General features: G+C 40.4%; 1 protein-coding gene across 1 annotated transcript in view; it reads right to left on the reverse strand.

The window, feature by feature from the left end:
* Positions 1 to 10,698, reverse strand: part of agla (amylo-alpha-1, 6-glucosidase, 4-alpha-glucanotransferase a) — a 355,602-nt gene that overhangs the window by 90,416 nt on the left and 254,488 nt on the right. Inside the window, exons 22-24 of the mRNA XM_037681985.1 lie at positions 7,409 to 7,511; positions 7,175 to 7,298; positions 4,350 to 4,451 (exon numbers count right to left, since the gene is read on the reverse strand). Of these exons, the coding sequence (XP_037537913.1) occupies positions 4,350 to 4,451; positions 7,175 to 7,298; positions 7,409 to 7,511 (329 nt within the window). The remainder of the gene's footprint in view (positions 1 to 4,349; positions 4,452 to 7,174; positions 7,299 to 7,408; positions 7,512 to 10,698) is intronic.

The following is a 10,698-nucleotide window of genomic DNA, read 5'->3' on the forward strand; positions in this document are numbered from 1 at the left end:
ACATGAGGTGCGAATGACAATAAAGAAACTCTGACTCTGACTCTGACATATATATACATACATATATACATATACACATACATATATATATACATACATATATACATATATATATATACATATATACATTTACAGGTCTTTCTCAAAAAACTTAGCATATTGTGATAAAGGTCATTATTTTCCATAATGTAATGATAAAAATGAAACTTTCATATATTTCAGATTCATTGCACACTCACTGAAATATTTCAGGTCTTTAATTATTTTAATACTGATGATTATGGCATACAGCTCATGAAAACCCAAAATGCCTTTCCCAAAAAATTAGCATATCAAGAAAAGGTTCTCTAAACAAGCTATTAACCTAACCATCTGAATCAACGACGTAACTCTAAACACCTGCAAAAGATTCCTGAGGCTTTTAAAAACTCCCAGCCTTGTTCATTACTCAAAACCACAATCATGGGTAAGACTGCCGACCTGACTGCTGTCCAGAAGGCCATCATTGACACCCTCAAGCAAGAGGGTAAGACACAGAAAGAAATTGCTGAACGAATAGGCTGTTCCCAGAGTGCTGTATCAAGGCACCTCAGTGGGAAGTCTGTGGGAAGGGAAAAGTGTGGCAGAAAACGCTGCACAACGAGAAGAGGTGACCGGACCCTGAGGAGGATTGTGGAGAAGGGCCGATTCCAGACCTTGGGGGACCTGCGGAAGCAGTGGACTGAGTCTGGAGTAGAAACATCCAGAGCCACCGTGCACAAGCGTGTGCAGGAAATGGGCTACAGGTGCCGCATTCCCCAGGTCAAGCCACTCTTGAACAAGAGACTGCGTCAGAAGCATCTCGCCTGGGACTGCTGCTGAGTGGTCCAAAGTTATGTTCTATGATTACAGTAAATTTTGCATTTCCTTTGGAAATCAAGGTCTCAGGGTCTGGAGGAAGAGAGGAGACACATAATTCACATTGTTTGAGGTCCATTGTCAAGTTTCCAGAGTCACTGGGGTGTCATGTCATCTGCTGGTGTTGGTCCACTGTGTTTTATCAAGGACAGGGTCGAAGCATCCTGGGCCTCCATAACACCTCAACAGTGCCACAGGCTGATTGCCTCCTTGCCACGCCGCATTGAAGCAGTCATTCGTGCAAAAGGATTCCCGACCAAGTATTGAGTGCATAACTGAACATGGTTATTTGAAGGTTGGCGTTTTTTGTATTAAAAACACTTGTCTTTCATTGGTGGGATGAAATATGCTAATTTTTTTGGGACAGGCATTTTGGGTTTTTATGAGCTGTATGCCATAATCATCAGTATTAAAACAATTAAAGACCTGAAATATTTCAGTTGGTGTGCAATGAATCTGAAATATATGAAAGTTTCATTTTTATCATTACATTATGGAAAATAATGACCTTTATCACAATATACTAATTTTTTGAGAAGGACCTGTATACAGTGCCTTGCGAAAGTATTCGGCGCACTTGAACTTTTCAACGTTTTGCCACATTTCAGGCTTCAAACATAAAGATATAAAATTTACATTTTTTGTGAAGAATCAACAACAAGTGGGACACAATCGTGAAGTGGAATGAAATTTATTGGATGTGTCAAACTTTTTTAACAAATAAACAACTGAAAAGTGGGGTGTGCAATATTATTCGGCCCCTTTACTTTCAGTGCAGCAAACTCACTCCAGAAGTTCAGTGAGGATCTATGAATGATCCAATGTTGTCCCAAATGACTGATGATGATAAATAGAACCCACCTGTGTGTAATCAAGTCTCCGTATAAATGCATCTGCTCTGTGATAGTCTCAGGGTTCTATTCAAAGCGCAGAGAGCATCATGAAGACCAAGGAACACACCAGGCAGGTCTGAGATACTGTTTTGGACAAGTTTAAAGCTGGATTTGGATACAAAAAGATTTCCCAAGCTTTAAACATCCCAAGGAGCACTGTGCAAGCAATCATATTGAAATGGAAGGCATATCAGACCACTGCAAATCTACCAAGACCCGGCCGTCCCTCTAAACTTTCATCTCAAACAAGGAGAAGACTGATCAGAGATGCAGCAAGAGGCTCATGATCACACTGGATGAACTGCAGAGATCTACAGCTGAGGTGGGAGAGTCTGTCCATAGGACAACATTCAGTCGTACACTGCACAAATCTGGCCTTTATGGAAGAGTGGCAAGAAGAAAGCCATTTCTCAAAGATATCCATAAAAAGTGTTGTTTAAAGTTTGTCACAAGCACCTGGGAGACACCAAACATGTGGAAGAAGGTGCTCTGCTCAGATGAAACCAAAATCCAACTGTTTGGCCACAATGCAAAATGATATGTTTGGCGTAAAAGCAACACAGCTCATCACCCTGAACACACCATCCCCACTGTCAAACATGGTGGCGGCAGCATCATGGTTTGGGCCTGCTTTTCGTCAGCAGGGACAGGGAAGATGGCCAGAATTGATGGGAAGATGGATGGGGCCAAATACAGGACCATTCTGGAAGAAAACCTGTTTGAGTCTGCAAGAGACCAGAGACTGGGACGGAGATTTATCTTCCAACAAGACAATGATCCAAAACATAAAGCCAAATCTACAATGGAATGGTTCACAAATAAATGTATCCAGGTGTTGGAATGACCAAGTCAAAGTCCAGACCTGAATCCAATTGAGAATCTGTGGAAAGAGCTGAAGACTGCTGTTCACAAACGCTCTCCATCCAACCTCACTGAGCTCGAGCTGTTTTGCAATGAAGAATGGGCAAGAATTTCAGTGTCTCCATGTGCAAAACTGATAGAGACATACCCCAAGAGACTTGCAGCTGGAACTGCAGCAAAAGGCAACGCTACAAAGTATTAACGGAAGGGGGCCGAATAATATTGCATGCCCCACTTTTCAGTTTTTTATTTGTTAAAAAAGTTTGACAAATCCAATAAAGTTCACCCCACTTCACAATTGTGTCACACTTGTTGATTCTTCACAAAAAATTTAAATTTAATATCTTTATGTTTGAAGCCTGAAATGTGGCAAAATGTTGAAAAGTTCAAGGGGGCCGAATACTTTCGAAAGGCACTGTAAATTAATTATGAACATCAGATGAAGATTTATACATAAAATGGTAAAGTCAATTAAAAAAAACTTCATGGCAAACATAATAATATATGGCAATCGTTTTCTGTTTCAGATGAGAAAGCTTGTAAAAGAAGAAAATGTCAGCCCATGACCATCTGTTGGGAGAAGACTTTCAAGTAAGGATGGGAGCTAGATCTGTAAGGGAACACGCCAATGAAGAAGTCAAGAGGTACAGAGAGCGTGATCCTTTGCCCCTGAAAAAACAACACTATTATGGTGGAAAGAGCAACAGGACTTGCCACTGCTGTCATCTATGGCTAAAAGGTATCTCTGCATACTGGCCACCAGTTTGGCATCTGAAATAGTTTTCAGCATCGCAGGAGATGCTGTTTCCACAAAATGCAGTCTACTCAAGCATAAACATGTGAATCAGTTGATTTTCCTTAAGAAAAATCCACCGCAAAAAAAAAGATTAGGACAGTGATTATGATGAATAAAAAAAATAGAAAACTAAGCACAAGCATAAGGAAGTGACCTACTTCACTGTGTTTGATTTCAGATTTAACCTGACACATGTGAAAGTAGAAATGCAGGGCATTACTTTTGTTCAGACTACCTTCCCCCACTGTTTTTATTACATGCTGCTGTATTCATTCGTGTGTTTTATATTTATTCTTCATTTTTTCATTTTTATATTGATCCCATCAAACAAAGAAATGTTCACTGAGCAGTTTTTTTAGGTCCATGTCTAAAAATAAAAACATTTGACATGTGATTCTACTGTTTGTCTTTTAACTTTATTTTTTGCCAGTGCCTTACAGCACACTTTTAGATATATGTGGACTTTTGCAAATTTAAAAATACTGTAAGAATGTCACATTTATAAAAATGGCCCTTTTTGTTTCATAATGAAAGATTTATGTCAACATCAACAAATGTTACACCGTAGAATTGTATGAAGTTGAATCATATCACTCTTACACTGTATTGAATTGTATCGAATTGTTCTGTTTTTGAAATGTATCGTTTTTTTAATCGAATCGTAACCTTTGTATCTAGATGCGTATCGAATCATCTATCACAGAGATGTGCAACACTAGTCTGCAGTGTAAGATGCTCTGAGTAAAGTACAAAGCTTTGATGACAGATAAAAGTTGTGTTGTGGAACAGGATCAGACGTCAAACTCTGAAGTAAGAATGATTCAGTTGTCTCTACCACAACAGATAGTATTAAGTTAGAAAAGAGATGAAAACTTGAATAATGTTTCAGTGAGTGTACATACCACCTCTCCAGGTTTGCAAGGATCACAGTCATCAGTGGGGTACATGCGTGTGACAGGGCAGCGAAGGATTTCTTGTCCATTAGGGACATGGTTACTGTAGTCCTGGGAGAAAAACACAAGTTCAGAATTAGTAATGCATCAGTTGGTATTTGTAATGCTATGATGATATAGGACGACTATGATATAGGTGCAAGCACATCATCATATCATTAGCACAAAGACATGAACCAGGACCATGAAGTGTGATGTCCTGGTACATGGTATGACATTTCATGGGTTGTACCTCTATGCTCTCCTTTATGGAGCAGTATCTGCATAACATTTTGACATGATTCCTGAATTTTAGAAGAACTGTAAATTTTTAACAGTTAAAGGTTTTGATAGCCAACAGGTTCAACAGTTTAAAATGTCCTAATTAGAAGGAGACTTATGAGATGTAAATTTTAAAATAATCTAATTTCAGGTTTCCTGAAATTACAAGAATAAAGATTTCTTATTATTTTGTCTTTAAACGGGGAAAAAGTTTCTGACCAATGTGCATTACATAAATTGCACATTACAGATTTCTTGGACCAAACTTACTGGGTCACTTAGGAGTTGTAGTTGTATACTTATTCTGGTTCATGGATCATCAAGGGTCAGTCTATAAATGGACTGTACTTATATAGTGCCTTTCTATCTGATCAAGATACTCAAAGTGCTTTACATTACAATCTGTGCCTTGTTTACCCATTCATACAGCACTCTACTAGATCTCTACAAAGCTAATTGAACAAATCATTCTAATGAGACTAATCAGAGCTTTATCACATTCATACACTGATGGGACACACATTGGCGGCAATGAGGTAGGGGTGGGCGATATTGCTCAAATATAATATTGTGATATTTCAAAGCAGTCTGATGATAACGATAAATTTCGTGATATAACCAAAAAAAAAAACCCCAGAAATCATAGTTATTGATTTGACAAAATTAACTGCTTTGCAGCATTATACAAAAACAAAAAAAAACAACAAGGGTTAATTTAACTGAAATTGCTTTATTTAGTTAAGTATTCAGTCTCAAAGTATAAAAATAAAAAATAAAATTTATCCTTCTGTAATTTAGATTGGAAAAAGTCTGCACAAAATATAAATCAACAACATCTACCAAAAAAACTAAAGTGCAGGTGCAGTTTCCCAGAATAAAAAAATTGTAGCTCAAGATCTGTGGAGCATAAATGTAACATACAACAAAAAATACATTGCCTTTAAATGAGCTATAACTTCCAAAACTTGTGACAAGGTGTCTTCAGCTGACCCTGATGCTTGCGTTGTGTTTCAGCTTCCTCTGTTCCTGCAGGAATGATTCCATTTCTCTGACTACTCTGTCTTTGATTACCTGCCTCTGCTCTTGGTCCATGGACTGTGGAACTCAAGAGACACATCTGAATTGCGTGTGTTTGTACCAGCAGTCCAGAGTGGGGTGGAGGGGGGGGGGGAGGAGAGACAGCTGAGCTGTCTGTACCCACAGTTTAGAGCTGGGTGGAGAGACACAGCTGAGCCGCACATTGTTTGCTTTTAGCTTTTTAGCTAGCCAGTATTGCACACAGCTAATTAGCGTTAGGCCAGTACCAACAGGTTGTTGGGTGAGTGCGCGGTTCGGTAGTTCGGTGTGCTCGGTTCTGTTAACGGGGCGGGGCGTCTCGCTTGTATAAGGGGAATCACTGATGTATTTACATCATGAAATTAGCATATCATGATTAGGGATGCACTGATCCACTTTTTCCACTTCCGATAACAATATCTGAGGTTTAGTATCAGAAAAACAGTGCTGAATTCCGTTCAACGAACTCAGCGTTCTCTTTAGGGTGAAATCTCTGGAGATGCTTGATTAAGTTGGTAGTGTTATAACTGGAAGTTTTAGTGACAACCCCAGAAATCGTCGCTGTGCACGTATTGCACGTATTGCACGTAGCTGTCGAATGTGTTGGCTGAGGTAGTGTGAAATAGTTCCAGATGGCTGATCCTTTTGCTCGCTCCATTTTGAAAACAATCTGTGCAGTGAGTTCGCTAGCGCGTGACGACACTCAGAGTGCAAAGAACAGAATTAGACTTAATAGATCTGCCCAGTCATTGATCGGTCATATTGTCACAGATACCCGATCCAGAAGTTTTTTTCCGATATCGGGACCAATACCGATATTGGTATCAGATAGGTGCATCTCTAATCATGATATAATTAATTTTCCCAGGCAAGCTTTTTTTTAACCAGTATTATCGTGAACGATATTATATGGCCCAGCCCTACAATGAGGGTTCAATGTCTTGCCCAAGAACACTTCAGCATGTGACTGCTGGTGGATTCGAATCCCCAACTCTTGCATTGGAGGACGACTGCTCTAACCACCCAGCCATAGCCGCCCAACTCATATAACAACTCATTACCTCACAAACTGGAGCCAGGGTCAAACTCCTTTCTGTTTTAGGGCGGCTGTGGCTGAGTGGTTAGAGCAGTCGTCCTCCAATGCGAGAGTTGGGGGTTCGAATCCACTAGCAGTCACATGTCGAAGTGTCCCTGGGCAAGACACTGAACCCCTCATAGCCTCTGATGTGTGTCCCATCAGTGTATGAATGTGATCTAAAGCACTGATTAGTCTCTTTAGAATGATTGTTCAATTAGCTTTGTAGAGATCTAGTAGAGTGCTGTGTGAATGGGTAAATGAGGACACAGATTGTAGTGTAAAGCGCTTTGAGTATCTTGAAATAAGATAGAAATGCACTATATAAGTAGTCCATTTACCATAAGTACAGTCAATTTTACTGCAGGAGTCTCTTGCCTACCTGGATGCACTGCAGCCACCACCACAAGGCGTCCCGGCAGTTGTACCTGGCGCAACGACCCTCTCCCAAAAGGTTGGGGATCAGACCGTGACGCAGAGTCCCTGCGAATGCCAGGATAATGTTTCTATGGATACCAAAACACAAAATGGTTAATTTCAGAGCTTCGTTATTGTGGGGTTTTATTACATCATCTGATTATTTTGATTAAGCCTGGCAATAAACCTCCATACATACCGAGCCTCAATGTGTCTTCCTGTGATAAGCATCAGACCTCTAAGAGCAATAAAAGTGTCTCTGCCCCAACAGCGGAAAATCCCCGAAGAGAAATGAGGGAGACCTACAAAAAAGACTCCATTTGTATTCTTTCATGTTGTAAGGTTTTAAATCAAGACAAAATTTACAGGTGCTGGTCATAAAATTAGAATATCATGAAAAAGTTGATTTATTTCAGTAATTCCATTCAAAAGTTTTCATTCTTTACACACAGACTGATATATTTCTAGTGGTGTAATGGTACACGTGGGTGTATCGAACCGTTTTGGTACAGCATGTTCAGTTCGGTCCATGTGCGTACCGTTTCGATTTTTTTACTCATTAAAGTTTATTAACAAGAGATTATGGGCCGCGGAACTAAAGTTCCTAAGTGTGTTTCAGCATGGCGCTATAGTCTTGCAGTACGCGTAGCATTAGCAGCCTAGCATCTCATTGCGGTCTTCTGTTTGGGAACATTATGGCTTTCTTGTTAAAAGACCAAGTGAAAGTCCAAAGCCGTGTGTGTGTTTCCTTTACTGATGAAGCCTTCTGGATGGAAGGTGAAACATTTCAGCAGAAAAAGAAATTGTCCAGATGACCTTAATGAAAATTGTTGGATTGTATACCTGAATTATTGAGCATGGACTTTGTTGGTTTTGAACCAGTTTGACATGACTGTCGACAAGGGAGAGGGCCGGCACCGGAGGAGGGGGCGTGCCAAAGAGACCAATCTTAGCACCAACATAACTGGTTTGTTCCACTTTGGAGTAAGCTGTTGGGGGAAGAATCAGTTTTGTCTTGTGTGTTTCCTTGACTTATGAAGCCTTCTGAATGGAAGGTGAAATGTTTCAGCACAAAAAAAGAAACTGTCCAGATGACCTGAATGAAAATTGTTGGATATAATAAAGTCCAGTTGATGTTGTCTTGAACTTTTGAATTTGTCATTAAACCCAAGTTTGTTTATTACATGATACAACAGCATGCCATAATACTATTACTACTCTGCTGCCATCAAGTGGCTGAAAGTGGTACTGCTAAAAAATTTCAGTCAGAATGAATGAAAATGGTCATATCTCAGCCAAAAAATAGTTTATAAATATGGGGAAAAAAATCCATATATATGTCGCGTCGGCCTATAAGTCACAGGGCATGTAAATTATGCACAAAACTGCGACTTATGGGCCGAAAAATACGGCATTTAAATTGTAAACGGTCTGTTGGTGGGGCAGCACGGTGGCGCAACTGGTAGAGCTGCTGCCTCTCAGCGAGCAGGTCCTTGGTTCAAACCCCGGTCCAGGGGCCTTTCTGGGTGGAGTTTGCATGTTCTCTCCGTGCATGCGTGGGTTTTCTCCGGGTACTCCGGTTTCCTCCCACAGACCAAAAACATGCATGTTAGGCTGATTGGTAACTCTAAATTGTCCTTAGGTGTGAGTGAGAGAGTGAATGGTTGTTTGTCTCGTTTGTCTCTATGTGGCCCTGTGATGGACTTGCGACCCATCCAGGGTGTACCCCGCCCCTCGCACAGTGATTGCTGGACATGGGCACCAGCGACCCCCGTGACCCAAAATGGAATAAACGGGTAAAGAAAATGGATGGATGGATGGGTCTGTTGGTGCTTATTGTTCTGGTTCTGACAGTTATTGTATTTAAAAATATTTTTATTAGTCTTAGTATAGTTTATTTATTGTAAAGTGCTGTTTATTTAAAATATCATCCAAATGACACATCCTGGACAGAGAGGAACGATGGTTTGAGAGAGGAGTAAAGGAGGCCATCTTTGTGAAAAGAAATCGTCCATCATTAAACAGGGGTGGAGGCCTCCGGTTTCAACTGTCCCCCTCTTACAATGCTGTGATTGCTAGTATCACTCAGCCCTCTGTGAATAGTAAACAGCCATCAGTGTGCTAATGATCCATTGTTAGGCTGATGGTCGTTCTTGAGCATGTGATCAGCTGGTTTTGGTTGTCAGCAGCAAACTGGTTGATCCACTCTGAGAAGGTGCTATTTAAGAGACTGAGCTGAAAACAGCACCTCAGACTGAGGAAGTCTCTTGGATGAGAGACGAAAAGTTTCTATATTTTTTTGCTTTGTTTTATTTTTTGTTTTGATTGAACTTTTTTGGATTTTTCTACCTGGATTATTGAGCATGCATCAGGATATCATCCAAATGGCTCACTTTTTATTTATTTTTATACAAACATATTATTTACTTGGCATATTTTTAAAATAAACGTTTTGTAAGTCTTCATTATGGCCATTTTTTTAAACCGAAAATTAACCGAACCAAGACCTTCTTGAAACTGAACCAAACTGAAACCCAAATTCAATATCTCAAACAATGTGAATATTACTTAAGCCCAATTAAAAAAAAAAAGGATTTTTAGAAATGTTGGCCAACTTAAAAGTATGAACATGACAAGTATGAGCATGTACAGCACTCAATACTTAGTTTGAGCTCCTTTTGCCTGGATTACTGCAGCAATGCGGCGTGGTATGGAGTCAATCAGTCTGTGACACTGCTCAGGTGTCATGAGAGCCTAGGTTGCTCTGATAATGGCCTTCAGATCTTCTGAATTGTTGGGTCTGGTGTATCGCATCTTCCTCTTCACAATACCCCATAGATTTTCTATGGGGTTAAGGTCAGATGAGTTTACTGGCCAATTAAGAACAGGGATACCATGCTCCTTAAACCAGGTACTGCTAACTTTGGCACTGTGTGCAGGTGCCAAGTCCTGTTAGAAAATGAAATCTGCATCTCCATAAAGTTGGTCAGCAGCAGGAAGCATGAAGTGCTCTAAAACTTCCTGGTAGACGGCTGTGTTGACCTTGAACCTCAGAAACAGTCGACCAACACCAGCAGATGACATGGCACCCCAAACCATCACTGACTGTGGAAACTTGACACTGGACCTCAAGCAACGGGGATTCTGTGCCTCTCTTCCTCCAGACTCTGGGACAGTGATTTCCAAAGAAAATGTAAAATTTACTTTTATCAGAGAACATGACTTTGGACAACTAAGCAGCAGTCCCAGGCAAGACGCTTCTGACGCTGTCTCTTGTTCAAGATTGGGTCTTCCGGTAAGATGGCGCCCATGTACATGGCCTGCAATCTATCTCTGACGATACTGTTTGGATTATTTCTGCTTTTTCCGTTTTTTGTCTGGGATATCAACTCGCTGCTTGTGTATGACCGACAACAGCTCCTCGATCTTCGATTGTCTCAGAGTCAGAGTCAGAGTCAGAGTTTCTTTATTGTCATTCGCACCTCATGT

This window comes from Nematolebias whitei, chromosome 9, assembly GCF_014905685.2.
Source record: "Nematolebias whitei isolate Nwh7 chromosome 9, NemWhi1, whole genome shotgun sequence".
NCBI classification, from domain to species: domain Eukaryota; kingdom Metazoa; phylum Chordata; class Actinopteri; order Cyprinodontiformes; family Rivulidae; genus Nematolebias; species Nematolebias whitei.